Source organism: Nyctibius grandis, chromosome 6, assembly GCF_013368605.1.
Source record: "Nyctibius grandis isolate bNycGra1 chromosome 6, bNycGra1.pri, whole genome shotgun sequence".
Lineage (NCBI taxonomy): Eukaryota > Metazoa > Chordata > Aves > Nyctibiiformes > Nyctibiidae > Nyctibius > Nyctibius grandis.
In genome coordinates, this window is record NC_090663.1 from 46,183,032 (window position 1) to 46,203,531 (window position 20,500).

At 43.2% G+C, this 20,500-nt stretch overlaps 1 protein-coding gene across 1 annotated transcript in view; it reads left to right on the forward strand.

Moving 5' to 3' along the window:
* Window positions 1-20,500, forward strand: part of SPOCK3 (SPARC (osteonectin), cwcv and kazal like domains proteoglycan 3) — a 245,831-nt gene that overhangs the window by 107,281 nt on the left and 118,050 nt on the right. The window contains exon 6 of the mRNA XM_068403290.1: window positions 5,968-6,076. Within this exon, the coding sequence (XP_068259391.1) occupies window positions 5,968-6,076 (109 nt within the window). The remainder of the gene's footprint in view (window positions 1-5,967; window positions 6,077-20,500) is intronic.

Here is a 20,500-nt window from a genome sequence, read left to right on the forward strand (position 1 = left end):
ACTCTTCCCCAAGCCTGTAGTGTTGCATATCGACATAGGGCCAGGAGGGGGTTGCCTTGCAGATATTCTCTTGTCTTGCACAACTGATTTCTAACATTAGGTTCTCACAATGAATTCCTGTCATTACCTTTCATTTAAAAGGTGCAATTTGTGAATGGGTGTGGCACAGAAATGTATTTTTTTAGCACAGAATTCTAAACAGTCTGGTTTATCTTTGGTGGAAAAAGCCTGTTAAATACATAAGGAACTTAACAGAGCATCAGTACTCAATGCAATTCTTACAGGCCTTTTTCCCAACAGTTTTCTTTCTGATAGTGCTGTCAAAATCCAGCACTTCTTTCTTTCATTACTTATATGTTCAAAGCCATTTTTCTAATTTGATTTCCTAGTTAGATCTCTTGGAGTTCCATTGATTTTTTTTATTTTTTTTTTTTTTTTTTTTTAATCCTTAAAAAGTTTTCATTTAATTGCATGTGTGGGGTTTTTTTTTGGAGGAGTGTGTGGTGTGTGTGTGTGCAGCCCTCTCTTTTTTTTTTTAATGGAATCTTCAGCTCTGGCTCCTGGTGTTCTTTTCTAGGGGAAAAGTCATTCTGATTCCAGCAATAAACTAGATGTTTTCCTAGTTTGATACCCATCTTTATGTTGTCGTAAAGGCAAAGTGTGATCGTACCATCTCTCGGTTGTAAAGTTGGGTTCTGCCTGTAACATTGCCAAAAAGATCACAGAATCACAGAATGTTAGGGATTGGAAGGGACCTCGAAAGATCATCTAGTCCAATCCCCCTGCTGGAGCAGGATTGCCTAGACCATATCACACAGGAACGCGTCCAGGCGGGTTTTGAATGTCTCCAGAGAAGGAGACTCCACAACCTCTCTGGGCAGCCTGTTCCAGTGTTCGGTCACCCTCACCGTAAAGAAGTTTTTCCTCATATTTATGTGGAACCTCCTGTGTTCCAGCTTGCACCCATTGCCCCTTGTCCTGTCAAGGGATGTCACTGAGAAGAGCCTGACTCCATCCTCATGACACTTGCCCTTTACATATTTATAAACATTAATGAGGTCACCCCTCAGTCTCTTCTTCTCTAAGCTAAAGAGACCCAGCTCCCTCAGCCTCTCCTCATAAGGGAGATGTTCCACTCCCTTAATCATCTTTGTGGCTCTGCGCTGGACTCTCTCTAGCAGTTCCCTGTCCTTCTTGAACTGAGGGGCCCAGAACTGAACACAATATTCCAGATGCGGCCTCACCAGGGCAGAGTAGAGGGGGAGGAGAACCTCTCTTGACCTGCTAACCACACCCCTTCTAATACACCCCAGGATGCCATTGGCCTTCTTGGCCACAAGGGCACACTGCTGGCTCATGGTCATCCTGCTGTCCACTAGGACCCCCAAGTCCCTTTCCCCTATGCTGGTCTCCAACAGGTCTGCCCCCAACTTGTACTGGTACATGGGGTTGTTCTTCCCAGATGCAGGACTCTACACTTGCCCTTGTTATATTTCATTAAATTTCTCCCCACCCAACTCTCCAGCCTGTCTAGGTCTCTCTGAATGGCTGCGCAGCCTTCCGGTGTGTCAGCCACTCCTCCCAGTTTTGTGTCATCAGCGAACTTGCTGACAGTGCACTCTATTCCCTCATCCAAGTCATTAAAGAATACATTGAATAGTACTGGTCCCAGTACCGACCCTTGAGGGACTCCGCTAGACACATGCCTCCAACTGGACTCTGTCCCATTGACCACCACTCTCTGGCTTCTTTCCTTCAGCCAGTTCACAATCCACCTCACTATCTGATCATCCAGACCACAATTCCTCAGTTTAGCTGCGAGGATGCTGTGGGAGACCGTGTCAAACGCTTTACTGAAATCGAGATAGACCACATCCACAGCTTTACTGTCATCTATCCACCGGGTTACGTCCTCATAAAAGGCTATCAAGTTGGTTAAGCATGACTTCCCCTTGGTGAAGCCATGTTGAGTGCCCCTAATGATCCCCCTATCCTTGATGTGCCTAGAGACAGCACCAAGGACAAGTTGTTCCATCACCTTTCCGGGGATGGAGGTGAGGCTGACCGGTCTATAGTTACCCGGGTCCTCCTTCTTGCCCTTTTTGAAGACTGGAGTGACATTCGCTTTCCTCCAGTCCTCAGGCACCTCTCCCGTTGCCCACGACTTAGCAAAGATGATGGAGAGTGGCCTAGCAATGACTTCCGCCAGCTCCCTCAGCACCCGCGGGTGCATCCCATCAGGGCCCGTGGATTTATGGACGTCCAGATTGCTTAATTGGTCCCTGACCCAGCCCTCATCTACCAAGACAGATTCCTCCTCTATCCTGACTTCTTCTGAGGCCTCAGGGGAGGTCCGGGGCTCCTCAGGACAGCCTCCAGCAGTATAGACAGAGGCAAAGAAGGCATTCAGTAACTCTGCCTTCTTTTTATCCTCTGTCTCCAGGGCCCCCACCTCATTCATCAGTGGGCCTACATTGCCTCTAGTGTTGGCTTTACCTGCAATGTATTTGAAGAAGCCCTTTCTGTTGTCCTTGACCTCTCTTGCAAGGTTTAATTCCAAGGAGGCCTTAGCTTTCCTAGTTGCCTCCCTACATCCTCTGACAACAGACTTATATTCCTCCCAAGTGGCCAGCCCCTCCTTCCATGATCTGTACACCCTCTTCTTCCACTTGAGTTTGCCCAGCAGTTCCCTGTTTAACCATGCAGGTCTCCTGGTACCCTTCCTTGACTTCCTACCTGTTGGGATGCTCTGATCTTGAGCTCGGAAGAAGCAGTCCTTGAATGCTAACCAACTATCTTGGGCCCCCTTACCTTCTAGTACCCTGTCCCATGGGATTTCCCCTAGCAATTGCTTGAAAAGGCTAAAGTTGGCCCTCCTGAAGTCCAGGGTTGTGATTCTGCTAGCTCTTCTGTTCCTGCCACATGAGATCCCGAACTCTACCATCTCATGGTCACTACAACCAAGGCTGCCCTCAACCTTCACCTCTTCAACCAGACCCTCCTTGTTAGTAAGGATAAGATCCAGCAGCGCTCCTCTCCTAGTTGGCTCATCCACCATTTGCATCAGAAAGTTATCATCAATGCACTGGAGGAACCTCCTGGACTGGGGATGGCTGGCTGAGTAGGCCTCCCAGCAAATATCAGGGTAGTTGAAATCCCCCATGACAACCAGGCCCTGTAATTGCGAGACTGCTCTCAGCTGCCTGTAGAAGGCCTCATCACCGTCCTCATCCTGATCCGGTGGCCTGTAATAGACACCCACAACAGTATCACCCCTGCCAGCCTGCCCCTTAATTCGCACCCACAAACTCTCAACTCGCTCCTGATCCGCCCCTGGACAGAACTCAATACATTCTAGCTGCTCACTCACATAAAGAGCAACTCCACCACCTCTCCTTAGCGGCCTGTCTTTCCTGAACAGGACATAGCCATCCGTGACCACATTCCAGTCATGCGAGGCGTCCCACCAAGTCTCAGTAATTGCCACTAAATCATAGCCCCCCGACCGAACACGGATTTCTAACTCCTCCTGTTTATGATATGTTATGTCTTGCTAAATTTTGGTGGAATTGTCAAAACACACTATCAGAGTCATACAAATCACTCACCTGCATATTTTAGTATACTTTTTCTTCTACTTTTTCTTTTTTTCTTTTTTTTTCTTTTTTTTTTTCTTCTATACTGTTTCTTCTACTAAAATCTCATCTAACTTATAATTTCTTAATAAATTCAGACAGTGTCATTGTTCAGCGCTTAATGTTGAGTTGGAAGAATACAGCTGTGTTGTAGTAAGCAGGAAAGGGAAACTGCTTTCAGTGTAGAAATACCAGTATGTCATCTACCTGGACTTGTGCAAAGCATTTGACACTGTCCCACATGACTTTCTTGTCTCTAAGTTGGAGAGACATGGACTTAACGGATGGACCACTCAGTGGATAAGTAACTGGCTGGATGGTCGCACTCAAAGAGTTGCATCAACAGCTCGATGTCCAAGTGGAGACGAGTGAGAAGTGGCGTTCCTCAGGGGCTGATATTGGGACCGGTGCTGTTTAACATCTTTGTCGGCGACGTGGACAGTGGGATTGAGTGCGTCCTCAGCAAGTTTGCTGATGGCACCAAGCTGTGTGGTGCAGTCGACACGCTGGAGGGAAGGGATGCCATCCAGAAGGACCTTGACAGGCTTGAGAGCTGGGCCTGTGCGAACTCCATGAAGTTCAACACGGCCAAGTGCAAGGTCCTGCATGTGGGTCTGGGCAATCCCAAGCATAAATATAGGCTGGGCAGAGAATGGATTGAGAGCAGCCCTGAGGAGAAGACTTGGAGGTGATGGTTGATGAGAAGCTCAACATGAGCCAGCAATGTGCGCTTGCAGCCCAGAAAGCCAGTTGTATCCTGGGCTGCATCAAAAGCAGCGTGGCCAGCAGGTCGAGGGAGGTGATACTGCCCCTCTACTCCACTCTCATGAGACCCCACCTGGAGTACTGTGTTCAGCTCTGGGACCCCCAACATAAGAAGGACATGGAGCTGTTGGAGCGAGTCCAGAGGAGGGCCCCGAAGATGATCAGAGGGCTGGAGCACCTCTCCTATGAAGACAGGTCGAGAGAGTTGGGGCTGTTGAGCCTGGAGAAGAGAAGGCTCCAAGGAGACCTTCTAGCAGCCTTCCAGTACCTGAAGGGGCCTACAGGAAAGCGGGAGAGGGACTTTTTTAAAGGGTATGTAGTGATAGGACGAGGGGGAACGGTTTTAAACTGAAAGAGGGTAGATTTAGATTAAATATTAGGAAGAAATTCTTTCCTGTGAGGGTGGTGAGACACTAGGACAGGTTGCCCAGAGAAGTTGTGGCTGCCCTCTCCCTGGCAGTGTTTAAGGCCACGTTGGATGAGGCTTTGAGCAACCTGGTCTAGTGGAAAGGTGTCTCTGCCCATGGCAGGGGGCCTGGAACTAGATGATCTTTAAGGTGCCTTCCAACTCAAACCATTCTATGATTCTGTTTGAGGATTGTAGTGAGAAGGTGGCAATTGTTTAAAGAATGTGGTGGTGAGTACTTTCTTAGCTGCACAACAGCAGCATTTAGCGAATGGATACTTTTCGTCTTCTCTGGGTTAATTTGCTTATGGACCAGCATATCACCATTTATGTCTTACTGAAGTATTACTATTCAGTGTAGCTTAGTAGATGTTATTATTTCATAGTAGGAATGACAAGAAATGGATTGAGTGGAAGAATGTTTTTTTTTATTAGCATTCTGGCTTACAGCGTTTTAAAAGATCTTGTGTGTGGGAGATGTCGTAGCCAATATCTGAATGAACTAATGCTCCAAACTCCTGATCAAATGTCATTTGCGTTTCTGACTACTTCTTCATTACTTTATGGCTTAGGGTTTTATTGTGATTTCAGAAATGCATTAGCTTCTGAGCTATAAAAGTCTCAAACCTAATTCTGTTTAGAAGTGATGTGACTGAAATGGAGAACTGTAGGCAGTAGTATCCAATTCAGAATTGTTTTCTTTGGGAATTTGGTGCTCTGAATGACATAATGGGTATGCAAACGTCCTAAAAGTCCTAAGCAAATTCTAATATTAAAAAATTGTTTTCGGCTATAGTAAAAACAAGCAGCCTTTGATTGCCTTTGTTACATGTGTTGACAAGGAGAGAATTGGATAAGGGTACTTAGTATTTTTATGAATAAAAAATAGTGGCATTTTGTGAGAATATACAGAAGTATCCATGTTTCATGAAGATCCATTTTCTTGGTAAGGAATTTTGCATCGCTTCGTTTTGCATTATCATTGCGTGTGCTGCATTTTACCCTGATGAAAATCAGTGCCTTTCAGTCCAGCATGCTGTTCTAGCAGCAGGCCAACCCCCCTCCACATCCTTGGTGGGTTTTATGTGTGGTGTGTTTCTTTTCTTAATTGCATGTTTCTAGATAATGGCTAACAATTTTCTAAAATTATTTTAACTTTAGATCCGGCTAAAGATCCATGTTTAAAGATGAAATGTAGTCGCCATAAAGTCTGTGTTGCACAGGATCAACAAACTGCTGTTTGCATTAGTCACCGAAGGCTTACGCACAGGTAAATACTTTAAAAGTTAATCCTATGGGCTTTTTTTATAGTGTTCGTGACTGACTGTAAACCATAAATACACTATAATTAGTTTAGTTATTTAACGACACATGAGCAGAGTAGGAGAGGATTTTAGAAGTAATTATGTATGTATAATTTGATTAGAATGTTTAATATTTGATTTTTTTGATAGGCTGGTAAAGTAGGGGGTGTACATATTTAAATATTGAAAGCTGCTGATACAAATAGATTTAAGGAAAAACCTACTGTTCCAGTACCAAATTAATGTAATTATTGTAATAATGTCTAACTGGTGTACATTACTTTGACTTCCTCACTTCTTATATGAAGCTACAGAACTCAAAACTGCCTGTTAAAGTGTAGGTAACAGCCTGTTACAGTGTAAGTTCCCCCCCTCCCGCCCCCCTTTTTTTTTCCTCGTCTTCTTTGCATTCCAATTTTCTTTGCATTCTGGACTGGTTAAATATAAGGAACAAATATATGATAAAGTTATTCTGGAATCCAAACGTAGATGATTTTTATTCTTACCTTTTTTTTTTGGAGAACAGTTCCAGATGTTCTATTTATGTAGGTCTTAGAGTGGCAAAATACCAATGTACTTCTGTGGCAGAAAGTGAATATGTGGGGGCCTGAACCATACACTTAGTTCAGTCATGAGATTGTTGTCTGCTGAGGAGATGAACTCAAGTTTCATTTTTGGCTTGGGATTGTTCATTTTTTTGCACTTCAATGTGGGAAACAGAGCATAGTAGAAAGGCTAAACTTCAATAACTTGATTGAAATAAGTGTGTGTTGAAGTGCTTTGCTCAGTAGGGGCTGTAAAGAGCTAAGGAAAATAGGAGACTTTCTTGCCTCATGTAAGAGGATCATTTCAAGCTTTTTAGAGACCCAGTACAGTTTTATGAATGATATAAGGAATGTTCTTCCGAGTGTCTAGTTATGCTAAATACACCCATCTGTAGCTTTTCAAACAAGCAAGATGGGTACATAGTGAAAGGAAAAGTTTAAACTATTCTTGAGCTGCAGTTGCAGTTAATTAACAAAAAAGCTCCACATTATTTGTAGAGCTAAACTGTTTACGTCAAACAATCTCAGAGCAGAGCTGGACATTTTGGTTTAATAAAGTATTATATCAGGTGCAAGAATTATTATTGGACAAAGCTAGGTAATCTAATTTCAACTGCATGTGAACTACTAGGGGAATATGTCAGTGTCAACTGTGAAAAGACAACACAATCACTTGAAATTTCTGAGAGGTATTACACACATTATTGCAAATAGTGAAAAAATGACATCTCTAAGTTAAGTATACATGCAGCAGGTAAGGACTGAAAACTTTTTTAGACTGGATGAAGCTGCATACAGTGGTTGGATTAATAAATGTATTGACATCTGCCTTCATTAACTGTATTATTCCTCCCACAGTCCCTGGCACTCTTTTAGAAGGGCAATCTTTTAAGAGGCGGATCTTGTCTGAATATAATACAATCTTATAATGGGAAACTTCAGAACAGCAGCAACTTGGTAACTGTAATAAGCACTGCAAGTCTAGTCTGATGCTCGGTGAAACAATTCTCTACCTACCTGTTCTGAGCCAGGACAGGGATTTCCCAATCTTAAATGTCCCTGTTCCCCCAGATTACCAGGTTCAAGGAGAAGTCAATTGCTTTGTGCTTTCTTTCTAAAGAGGTTTTCTTCATGCAGTCTTTGACCTTTCTGTACTATGGTAGGATAAGAGTATGAATAGCATATTCACAAGCAGTCATGTCTGCTGGTCTCTTCACCACTATTAACTTCTTTAGCCCAGATTTTATTCCTTCACTGATACCTACAGTTTGCATATTGATTTTCAACAGAGCCATCTGTTTTTCCAAGTTCCCAAAGGACTAGTCCACTCATTTATAAGTCTTGGTAAAAATTAGATAAGAAAGGTTATATTATCAACTGTCAGGTTATATTATCTACCTGTATCCATTTCTAATATATCAGCTGTGTGTAATCAGTCCATTGGTGTCACGGTTTAAAGCTGGGCTGGCTATTAAACCTGCGGCAGATGCCCTCTGTTATCCCCCCGCCTCCCCCCAGAGGGAAAGGGAAAGGGAAAAGGGAGAGAGACTTCTGGGTTGGAAAATTAAAACAGTTTTAATAAACTATAATAATGAAAAAAAAATATAATAATAATAATAGAAATAATCAAATATATACAAATATATATACAAAACCAAGATTGAGCTCCCCTGAAGTCAGCCACGTCACCACCGGCACTGCAGGGCAGGCTCCGGGAAGGCCCAGGCTGGGCCTAGCGACGGTCGAGAGCTGGATTCAGGAACGCACGGATCGGGATCGGGGGCAGCAGGAAAACAGACGGAGTCCTCCCTGGACACCGGCCATAGCAGAAAGAGAGTGAGACCCTCGTGATCCCCCCGCTTTATACTGAGAATGACGTGTATGGGATGGAATACCCTCGTTGGTCAATTTTGGGTCACCTGCCCTGTCCGCTCCCCCCTGCAGCTGCGATCCCCCTTCGGCTCTTCACTCGTAAGCAGTGAAGAATTCAGCAGTGACCTTGGTTTCTCTCAAGAACAAGTACAGCAAGAGCCTTTCTGCACAACATCCCTACCGGTGCCTCAGTGATAACTACAAACTTCGAGCATTATCAGTCCTGGAAGCAGACACTGTCCGCAAAAACATGCAGTTAGTTTCAGAAAGTGCAGTTACTTAGAGGAGACTTAGCTGAAAGTAAAAATCACTGAAAGGAAAATCGGCCTGGTTTAGGCCAAACCAGGACATTCCACCCCTTATTCCATACCATTCACGTCATACTCAGATCACCACTAACTTTAAATTTTAAAATATATACAGATAACATTAGTTTATGATTCATCTCTATACAAAAAAAAAAAGTTCATCAAGTTCATTTAGTTCAGGATTGTGGGTTTCCATCTGGCTAGGAGTCTCCCAGGGTAGGAGAGATGGTATGAGCTTTGTCACAGTTCGTGCCCTGGGTTGCAGGTTAAAGATGTCAGTCTTGAGGAGGTTACTGGACACCACTTGCTGCTAGCTCCAATCTCATCACCACTGCTTCAACCTGAAAGACACTTATGAACACTGTTAGTATTATGCAGCAATTAACATCATGCAGTTCAGAATTAAGTATTCTCACCCAAGATCAGATCACCTTCAGGGACACATCGGACTCCACCATCCTGCAGCATCACCCACCAAGTACATCCAGGTCCTTGAGCAAAAGCAATCCCATGAACAGGTTTACCTTTGCCCGTAGCAGGAAGAACCCAGACAGTTTTTCCCAACAGATTCCTTTCATGCACCACAGGGACTTTATCTCCTTCTACTGTATGTAAAAGGTCTGACTGAGCAGGGCCAGCTCGGTTGATAGATCCTCTGGTGTTAACTAGCCAGGTAGCTTGTGCCAAATGCTTATCCCAGTTTTTAAAGGTTCCACCCCCCATTGCTTTTAGGGTAGTTTTTAACAGCCCATTATACCGTTCAATTTTCCCAGATGCTGGTGCATGATAGGGGATGTGATATACCCATTCGATGCCATGCTCTTTGGCCCAGTTATCTATGAGACTGTTTTTGAAATGAGTCCCATTGTCCGACTCAATTCTCTCTGGTGTGCCATGTCGCCACAAGATTTGCTTTTCAAGGCCCAGAATAGTGTTCCGGGCAGTGGCATGGGGCACAGAGTATGTTTCCAACCATCTGGTGGTCGCCTCCACCATGGTAAGTACATAGCGTTTACCCTGGCGGGTTTGAGGGAGTGTGATATAGTCAATTTGCCAGGCCTCCCCATATTTATATTTCAACCACCGCCCCCCATACCACAAAGGTTTTAACCGTTTGGCTTGCTTAATTGCGGCGCATGTTTCACAATCATGGATAACCTGTGCAATAGAGTCCATGGTTAAGTCCACCCCTCGGTCACGAGCCCATCTGTATGTTGCATCTCTCCCTTGATGACCTGAAGTGTCATGAGCCCACCGAGCTAAAAATAGTTCACCTTTATGTTCCCAGTCCAAATCTATTTGGAACACTTTAGCAGCCTGATCTGCTTGTTGGTTGTTTCGATGTTCCTCAGTTGCCCGACTTTTAGGTACGTGAGCATCTACATGACGTACCTTCACGACTAGTTTCTCTAGCCGAGCAGCAATATCTTGCCACAGTTCAACAGCCCAAATAGGTTTACCTTTACGCTGCCAGTTGCTTCGCTTCCACTGCTTTAACCACCCCCACAAGGCATTTGCCACCATCCATGAGTCAGTATAAAGATACAGCCTTGGCCACTTTTCTCGTTCAGCAATGTCTAAAGCCAGCTGGATGGCTTTTACCTCTGCGAATTGACTTGATTCGCCTTGTCCCTCTGTGGCTGCTGTGACTCGTCGTATAGGACTCCATACAGCAGCTTTCCACTTCCGATGCTTTCCTACAAGACGGCAGGATCCATCGGTGAACAGGACATACTGCTTCTCATCCTCTGGTAGTTCATTATACGGTGGGGCTTCTTCAGCACATGTCACCTCCTTTTTTGGTGGCATTCCGAAGTCTTTGTCTTCTGGCCAGTCCATGATCACTTCTAAGATTCCTGGGTGATTAGGGTTTCCTATTCGAGCCCTCTGTGTAATTAATGCAATCCATTTACTCCATGTAGCATCAGTTGCATGATGAGTAGTAGGAACCTTACCCTTGAACATCCAGCCTAGTACTGGTAATCGGGGTGCCAGGAGAAGCTGTGCTTCAGTACCAATTACCTCTGAGGCAGCTCTAACTCCTTCATATGCTGCCAGTATCTCTTTTTCAGTTGGGGTGTAATTGGCCTCAGAGCCCTTGTATCCTCGACTCCAAAATCCTAGGGGTCGACCTCAAGTCTCCCCTGGCACTTTCTGCCAGAGGCTCCAGGTAGGACCATTGTCCCCAGCTGAGGTGTAGAGCACATTTTTAACATCTTGTCCCATACAGACTGGTCCAAGGGCTACTGCATGCACAATTTCTTGTTTAATCTGTTCAAAAGCCTGTTGTTGTTCAGGGCCCCACTGAAAATAATTTTTCTTTCTGGTCACCTGATAAAGAGGGCGTACAATCTGGCTGTAATCTGGAATATGCATTCTCCAGAAACCCACAACGCCTAAGAAGGCTTGTGTTTCCTTTTTATTAGTTGGTGGGGACATAGCTGTTATCTTGTTGATCACCTCTATCGGGATCTGGCGACGCCCATCTTGCCATTTAATCCCTAAAAACTGGATCTCCCGGGCAGGCCCCTTGACCTTGCCTCTTTTTATGGCAAAACTAGCTTTCAGAAGAATTTGTATTATTTTCTCCCCTTTGTCAAAAACTTCTGCTGCTGTATCACCCCATACAATGATGTCATCAATATATTGCAAATGTTCTGGAGCTCCACCCTTTTCTAGTGCAGTCTGGATCAGTCCGTGGCAAATAGTAGGACTGTGTTTCCACCCCTGGGGCAGTCGATTCCAGGTGTACTGGATACCTCTCCAGGTAAAAGCAAACTGTGGCCTGCACTTTGGTGCCAAGGGAATAGAGAAAAATGCATTAGCAAAGTCTATGGTGGCGTACCACTTGGCTGCCTTTGACTCCAGTTCGTATTGAAGTTCTAGCATGTCTGGCACAGCAGCACTCAGCGGTGGCGTAACTTCATTTAGGCCACGATAGTCCACAGTTAATCTCCATTCTCCATCAGACTTTCGCACTGGCCATATAGGACTATTAAAGGGTGAGCGAGTCTTACTAATCACTCCTTGATTTTCTAATTGTCTAATCAGTTTATGAATGGGGATCAGGGAGTCTCGATTGGTGCGATATTGTCGTCGGTGCACCGTGGCAGTAGCAATTGGCACCTGTTGTTCTTCAACTTTCAGCAACCCCACAACAGAAGGATCCTCTGAGAGGCCAGGCAAGGTAGACAGCTGTTTAATGTCCTCAGTCTCTACAGCTGCTACACCAAAGGCCCATCTATATCCTTTTGGGTCCTTAAAATACCCTTTCTTAAGGTAGTCTATGCCAAGGATGCATGGAGCATCTGGACCAGTCACAATGGGGTGCTTTTTCCATTCATTTTCAGTTAGGCTCACTTCGGCCTCCAATACAGATAACTCTTGAGATCCCCCTGTTATTCCCGAGATACTGACAGATTCTGTCCCTTTATGATTCGATGGCATGAGGGTGCACTGTGCACCAGTGTCTACCAGGGCTCGATACTTTTGTGGTTCTAATGTGCCAGGCCATCGAATCCACACAGTCCAATAAATCCGGTTATCCCTCTCCTCCTCCTGGCTAGAGGCAGGGCCCCTCTAATTAAAGATTGGATTCGTGCAGCTCACGGGGATTGGACCTTCATTTCCCCTATTCACTCTTGGAAAAAAGGAATTTGAGGCCCATCTACCCTGACTGGGGTCCTGCTCACTGGTAACTGGAGCAGCCATCCTCCTAGGAAAATTCTCTCTGGTATTTCTGTTAGCTTGCAACTCACGTACTCGTGCCTGTAGGGTACTGGTAGGTTGTCCATGCCATCTGTTCATGTCCTCCCCATAATCACGCAGGGTAAACCACAGGATACCTCTTGACGTGTTCCGTTTCCTTTGAGCCGGTCCAGTAGGAGGGTGTTGCCTCCTAAAGGCTGCAACGCGGGCCTGTCGATCCTGGACAGTTTGTCTGACAGTTGTTTAAATGAGTCCTTGTTTTCCTTAGTCAGTTTTTCCACAGCCGAGACACGGGCCTGCAGTGGGGAAGAAATACTATCTTCATACTGTCGCATATAGTTAGCCATTTCGCCCACACTAGGTCGTGCCATAGCATCTTCTCCCCAGACTAATATTGACAATGTATGGGCATGTGTTGGTGGAGCACTCTTGACAACCTTCCGGAACATGGATCGGTTGCATTCCACTTCATCAGGATTTACAGGATCTACAATGTCCTGAGGGTGTTTATAAATGATCTCTTGCACAGCTAGTTGTCTAAGGTAGTTAATACCTTTTTCTATAGTGGTCCATTTGCTTAGGTGGCTCATAACATCATCTTTATAGGGGTACCTGCTCTTTACAGCTGACAAGAGTCGCCTCCAGAGACTGATAGTGTTCGACCTTCTTGGAAGCATCTTATCAATACCACCATCTCTGGACAGGGATCCCAACTGTCTGTCTTCTCTACCATCCAATTCTGTTCTATCCACCCCATTATCCCAGCATCGGAGCAACCAGGTAATAATAGGCTCACCGTCATAACAACTGAAATATTTTCTAATATTTCGCAGTTCTTTCAGGGATAAGGAGTGGTAGGTTATCTCTTCTTCCGAGTCCGAGTCCTCCTGTGATTGTTCTGCTTTAGAAGGACCTTTCTTGTCCTTCTTGTGTAATGGGCCTTCTTTAAAAAGACGATCAAGGAAACCCCCCTCTGTGTCAGGCCCTGACTCTGACTGAGAAGGGCCCTCACCTGGGTCCTGTGCTGGCTCTGCCTTAGAGGGCTCTGAGTCATCATCCTTCACTTTACTAGCTGATTTCTTTCGGTGTTTTCTCCTGGTTACAGGGGCAGCATGATACCTCCTGCTGTTGCTGCACCGACATCTAATCACATAGCACACCAGTAACACATTCAGGACACACACAAATAAAAGCACGCCCTGTTCGAATTTTGCAGGAATCAGCTCGGCAAAAAAGGAGCAGATACTATCAAAATCAGTTAAAAGGCGCCCGGTGTGCGCAGCTACGGATTCGCGATTAAAGCTGCCCATCATTGTATCATAGAGATAAGAGATCGGAATAATGACCGCCCAGTTTATCACGACATAAATCAGTATCATAACCCATACCGAAACGACACATTTTGACCAGCACGCCCTGTTAAACCACATGTAAGCACTAACACACAGTGCATACGGCAAGTAAGGTATCATTACACATAACTGTAAAGCAAGCTTTATAAAGAGAAGAGGTAACACAAGGCTCACAAATAACATTACCATCTTAGCTATCTGTTTTAATTTCCAACCCCTCGTAAATCTCAAAGGAAGAAATCTGATACTCTCTTGGCTGAGCTCTCCAGATCTCCTCCCACTGGAGCTGGGATTCGACTTATCAGAGCAACCTGTTGGAGCTTCTCTCGAGCCCCACGTTGGGTGCCAATAAATCTGTCACGGTTTAAAGCTGGGCTGGCGATTAAACTTGCGGCAGATGCTCTCTGTTATCCCCCCCCTCCCCCCAGAGGGAAAGGGAAAGGGAAAAGGGAGAGAGACTTCTGGGTTGGAAAATTAAAACAGTTTTAATAAACTATAATAATGAAAAAAAAAATAATAATAATAATAGAAATAATCAAATATATACAAATATATATACAAAACCAAGATTGAGCTCCCCTGAAGTCAGCCACGTCACCACCGGCACTGCAGGGCAGGCTCCGGGAAGGCCCAGCCTGGGCCTAGCGACGGTCGAGAGCTGGATTCAGGAACGCACGGATCGGGATCGGGGGCAGCAGGAAAACAGACGGGGTCCTCCCTGGACACCGGCCATAGCAGAAAGAGAGTGAGACCCTCGTGATCCCCCCGCTTTATACTGAGAATGACGTGTATGGGATGGAATACCCTCGTTGGTCAATTTTGGGTCACCTGCCCTGTCCGCTCCCCCCTGCAGCTGCGATCCCCCTTCGGCTCTTCACTCGTAAGCAGTGAAGAATTCAGCAGTGACCTTGGTTTCTCTCAAGAACAAGTACAGCAAGAGCCTTTCTGCACAACATCCCTACCGGTGCCTCAGTGATAACTACAAACTTCGAGCGTTATCAGTCCTGGAAGCAGACACTGTCCGCAAAAACATGCAGTTAGTTTCAGAAAGTGCAGTTACTTAGAGGAGACTTAGCTGAAAGTAAAAATCACTGAAAGGAAAATCGGCCTGGTTTAGGCTAAACCAGGACAATTGGGAATAAATCTTTACAAAATTTCATGCCAGTAATTTTCCCTTTCCCCTCTTTCTGTGTGTGTGTGTGCATGTGGTGTTCTTTGATGATTAGATAATTTGCTTTTTTTTTTTCTTTAAAGAAAACACAGTTAAGGATGTTTTCTGGAAAAATAGTTGAGACCTGTTTCATGGATTACTGTGAACTCTCCATAAAGAACTTGCCCATAAATTTCCATTTGGACGTATCTGCTATACAGATCCATAGATGTTCCAGAGACTATTCCCAAGACTTTTTCACAGGAAAAGTAATTTTAAGCATGTGAACTGATACAGTGGAAAAGACTGAGAGACAGTCAGGGAAGAGGAGATTCGGCATACCACCAAGATGAATAAAAGGTTTATGGGAACCTTTGGGCTACCCCAAGGAAAGAAGCATGAAATGCAGTTGTAGCCAAATAGATTATTCTGTAGTGTCATCAAATTGAAATTCTCAGATTTACAGTTAAATTCTCTTTTATTAGAAGCATCATTTCCAAGCAGCCCTGTTACCTTGTTCATAAATTTCTGTATATAAATTCTGTCACTGTGAGGTAATAGCATGGACAGAGAGGTTGCTAATCAGTGAAAGCTGATAACTGTATCAAGTGGAGAAATCACATTAGTTATTTCTTTTGTTGTTTGTTAGAAATTGACTTGCAGAAAAAACACTTAGGCATGGGCATTCTGTTAATCAGGCCGTGCTGTCCCAGGTGTTCTTATCTGTACAGTATAATTTCCAAACTATTGTAGCCCTGTATGGATTACCAAGGGTACCTCAGTACCACACAATGAAGCATGTGATCGGTGGATATAAAGCCATCTGCAAGGCTGTTAGTGACGTGATATGACATGGTCCCAACAGGATTAATTAACGTGACAGTACACTCTACTGATGTGATAATTCTACCTGTGCTTTCAGAAGTATTAAAATTTGTGTTAGCTGGGGGATCTCAGCACTGTGCTCTTACTGCAGTGTGCTTGCTTTTGCGTGGTTTCAAAACCAACTACTGTATCTTCAAGGAGGGCCACGAAGATGATCAGAGGGCTGGAGCACCTCTCCTATGAAGACAGGTCGAGAGAGTTGGGCTTGTTCAGCCTGGAGAAGAGAAGGCTCCAGGGAGACCTTCTAGCAGCCTTCTAGAACTTGAAGGGGCCTACAGGAAAGCTGGAGGGGGACTTTTTACAAGGGCATGTAGTGATAGGATGAGGGGTAATGGTTTTAAACTGAAAGAGGGTAGATTAACTATTAGGAAGAAATTCTTTACTGTAAGGGTGGTGAGACACTGGAACAGGTTGCCCAGAGAAGTTGTGGCTGCCCTCTCCCTGTCAGTGTTCAGGGTCAGGTTGGATGAGGCTTTGAGCAACCTGGTCTAGTGGAAGTTGACCCTGCCTGTGGCAGGGGTCTGGAACCAGATGATCTTTAAGGTCCCTTCCCACATTCTATGATTCTATGATCTCACTGTCCTTTTCATGGTGGTGTGGGACAGGCAAGCCTATGGTTTTGCTATATCTTCAGTTTCCATGGCAGCAGAGGTCATGGTTTCCCCTCAGTGTTGAGGTGCTGTGCACAAGGCTTATTTCCTTTTCTGGGAGACTGCCAAGATGGCAAGTCCTCTTCTAACATGCTTCTGAAGTACCACAGCATCCTGATGCAAGAGCTTCCTTTATGTACCATCCTGGAAAGACTGAACAGTATTTGACAAAAAGGTGAAATAAGTGTTGCAGATCATTGGTTATGAGAGTAGTTTGGAGTACCAGAGCTTTAGAAAGCATAGGGGCATGGTTAGAGATGCCAGAATTTTCTTGGTAGCAGGTAATTGTATTTGCATTTCTGCTGGCTATAGCTGTGTTGGAAGCTGTGTTGTGTGTGCTATGCTCTTAGCTGTGTCCTATGAAAGAATGAGGAAGTATTTGAAGAGGGGAAAACATACAGGATATATATTGTTAATTACGCAAGTACTTCCATGTTGATTGCTGTGGGAAGGGAATAGCTGCCTGCACTAGATTGCATGATAAACAATTCAAAGTCTGGTATAAAATAGAATTTTCATTGATTCTTTGAAACTATGGAGGCTGACATTAACTTTTCCTTTTGCCTAAATGGTGTTTTACCATCCCTTTGTGCCTTCCAGTTTATCTTTATTGGTTAAACGATAGGCTTTAGGGGAAAAAAAACTCTGTCATGTGTCTGTACATGCAATAATGAAATGTTTTGGAGTATACCTCATTCAGTTACAAATACAACTTGTAGAATATTGGAATACAGTATTGCAAATACTGTGATACAGTGATATGAATGTTACGGTGACAAGCAAGATATTCATCATACTAATAGAGATTTGTCTACTTGTTTTAGTTTTCAGTTACTTCACTTTCAGGAGTTTTAATTATTTGTATCTGCAGAACTGAGAATCTCTAGTAACTATGAATTCATCCCTGTGAGCTTGGGGAAGAGAAAAAAGTTATGTAAATGTTCAGTTGGAAGAGAATTGGACAGGAAATAAAAAGGGATAACATACTTGTGGTTGCCACTTTGAGTAAAGAGAAAGAATTTGTGGTGACAGCACAACATGCAGGAGCTCACTGAGGCCATGGGAAGCTGGTAGCTAACCAAGTTCAGAAAAGTTGAAAAGTTAGTCCAGCAATGAGCTATCCTAGATTTGCAGGTCCTGATAAATAGTCTCTTAACTTAATCTTAGATTTGAAACAGACAATTATAATATGAAGTGACACATGTAATTGCTCTAAGAATAACATTCTGTGAATCATAGGCTACTGTACTAAACTAAGCAGTGTATAGGTGAAGTTCTAAGCAAGTAGGTTAGCTGCAGGTAAAGAGCAGGACTCTAGAAAGCTTGAAAAAATGGGGCAGGGTTGCCACCCAGCAGAGAATTTTAATGAAAGCGTAGCAGTAAATATGGGATAGTGCCTACAGTTTCAGTTGGGATTACTTTTACTGGAATTAGTTTTTGATACTGCATGTTTGTCAAAACAAAAATATTTAAGCCTAATGCTTGAAGGTGAAAGAAGGGAGAGGGAGGATGGGGGGAAAACATCTACCTGCTTCAAATGTTTCTCTTTGGTCTTATCTCAAACCAGCTGCAGGAGACAATTTACAAATGAGATGAATTCCGTTGAGACCCGGTCATTACGCAGTCCATTCCAAGATATGACTGCTTACTGCAAGAAGCTGGTGAAGTGATGACTTTTTCAGTGTCATTTAGAAATGTGTTTTGTGTATAAGCTCTGAAATGAGGAAATTGCAAGACAGTTTTGGGCAAAAATCATGTTCCAAGTAAATCTGAGTGTCTTTGATATATTAGAACCTAGTGACTAACATCCTGCTGACTGATCCTAGTGGAATCTGATAAAACAGTCTGTTCTTCTTTGTCCGTAAGTAAAAGAAATGTACTGCGTAAAATCGATTGGATACATTAAATCAGTCAATGCTTGGATGCATGAAATTGTTCAATGCATTAAATGCACGTGCAATTTTTCTAGGTAAAAGTAGATCTGTCTTTTTTATGAATTCCCCACCATACCTTATGCCCCCTGCCCCCATTGTGAAGGTCCTGCTATGCTTTTTATGGGTTTGTTTATGTAAAATGTGCAGATCAACACAACAGTTTCCTGCTATAGGAGAAATAGATTGCACTTGTCTCTACTATGTTATATCTATATAAGCATGTTAAGATGGAATTGAAATATTTAAAGACTGACAGCTATTACTTGTGTAAGGACCTCGAACTTTCTTTTTCTTTCTTTTTTCGCTTTTTTGGTATTTCTCACCCTCTCCAATCATTTATTCTTAGGTTTCACAGTAGGAAGCAATTGTAACACAATTCAGGTATTCCAGATCCAGTTTTTATTTCATGTCTTAAGTATAGAAAACCTCTAGGGAATTATTTAGAAATAAGATATCATTCCTTTTGTAGCACATCTTTTTATTTGTGATTTATTTTCTTTCTCTTTGCAGATTATGCCTTACAGTAATTTACAGTCCCTTCTGTGTCTTGTTTTTGTACTTTTTTTTTTTCTTTCTTCTTTACGGTAGCGGCCTATACCTATGTCATTTTAATAATGTAGGGAGGGTGTTCGTAAGAGGAATAGAATTGCCTTGTCATAGAGGCGCATAGCTTTTTGGATCTTCTTTACGGTTAACTGATTCCCAATAAGTATTAACTAAGCGATAAATTCCGATGATAGTGGCAAAAATGTTATATCAGTTAATCTAATTTTCTAAGGTAGGGTAGTTGAATAGTTTGATAGATTTTGTGCTAGCACTTAATCTTATTACAACTTCCTTTAGGCTTTTGAGTTAAAAGACATTTCCAAGTGCTGATTTGGTTCAAACCATTGGTCATCTAGTCCATAATCTTGCCTTGGACTCCTGCCCTCTTACAGTGTTTTTGAAGAATGTGGAAAACCAGTCTAAATACTTTTTTACATGAGCTGGATTATCAGAAGTTCTTCGTGGGTGTGTTCACCTTACTATTGTAACATGAGCAAAATGTTCCATCTCAGCTTTGAAGTGATGAGTGTTGGGCCCAGAAGCATAAGATGGGTTAACCTTTTCCTGTTATGGATGATGTGACAGAAGCCCAGAATAAATTACAAGTGCTGCAGAACTGTAACACTTATGCCATTGCAAAAGCAGACCGAAACCTCTTCTGTTTCCATGCTGTGGTACTGCATGGCTGAGATTATGTCCCCAGGCATAAAAAGTGACCAAATCCACGTATGTGAGAGGCCCATTTGATAAGAAAAAAATGCATACACATATGTACGTGAACACATGTGGATACATACATGCACGTACATACATGTAAATAAATATGTACGCTTGTGTATGTATTTTTTCTGTTCATATGATACGGACACATGTACCCTGGATTTCCAAAACATCGTACTTGGGAATTTGAGGTATTTTACTATCACTCTCATTTTACAGTAAAAGAAAAGAGGGTTTTCAATTTAGACTTGCTACTACTAAGTTTTTGATTTAAAATAAAAAAAAGAAACAAAAACTGTAATTGCAAATCTGTAATTGTATTAAGTAGTCCGAGCAGTATTGAAAGAGAGTCTGTTAGAACTGATATGGAAGATGCTCTATTTGATTAGAATCAAATAGAGCCTTGCTCTCATTTGATTAGAAAAAAGGAAAAGAAGCAGAGAAGAAGGAACAGTCTAGCTTTGTAGCTTTTCTGTGTCTTTAGGTGCTGCAGCATTTTATTATGATTTCAAAAAAAGACTTCCAAAAAACTAAAGGAAAACAAAGGATTTGCTTTGGGCAGATTGTGTGAAAGTTGCAAATGCCTCTATTTAGGATGTCATCATTTCACATTATAATGCTGCTGAAGAAGGCCAGCTGGTGCAGTTAAGTCCCTTATTGGTTTTTAGTCTGATTCATTACTGTGATTTGTAGCTCTACACAAAAACACTTAATCATTCT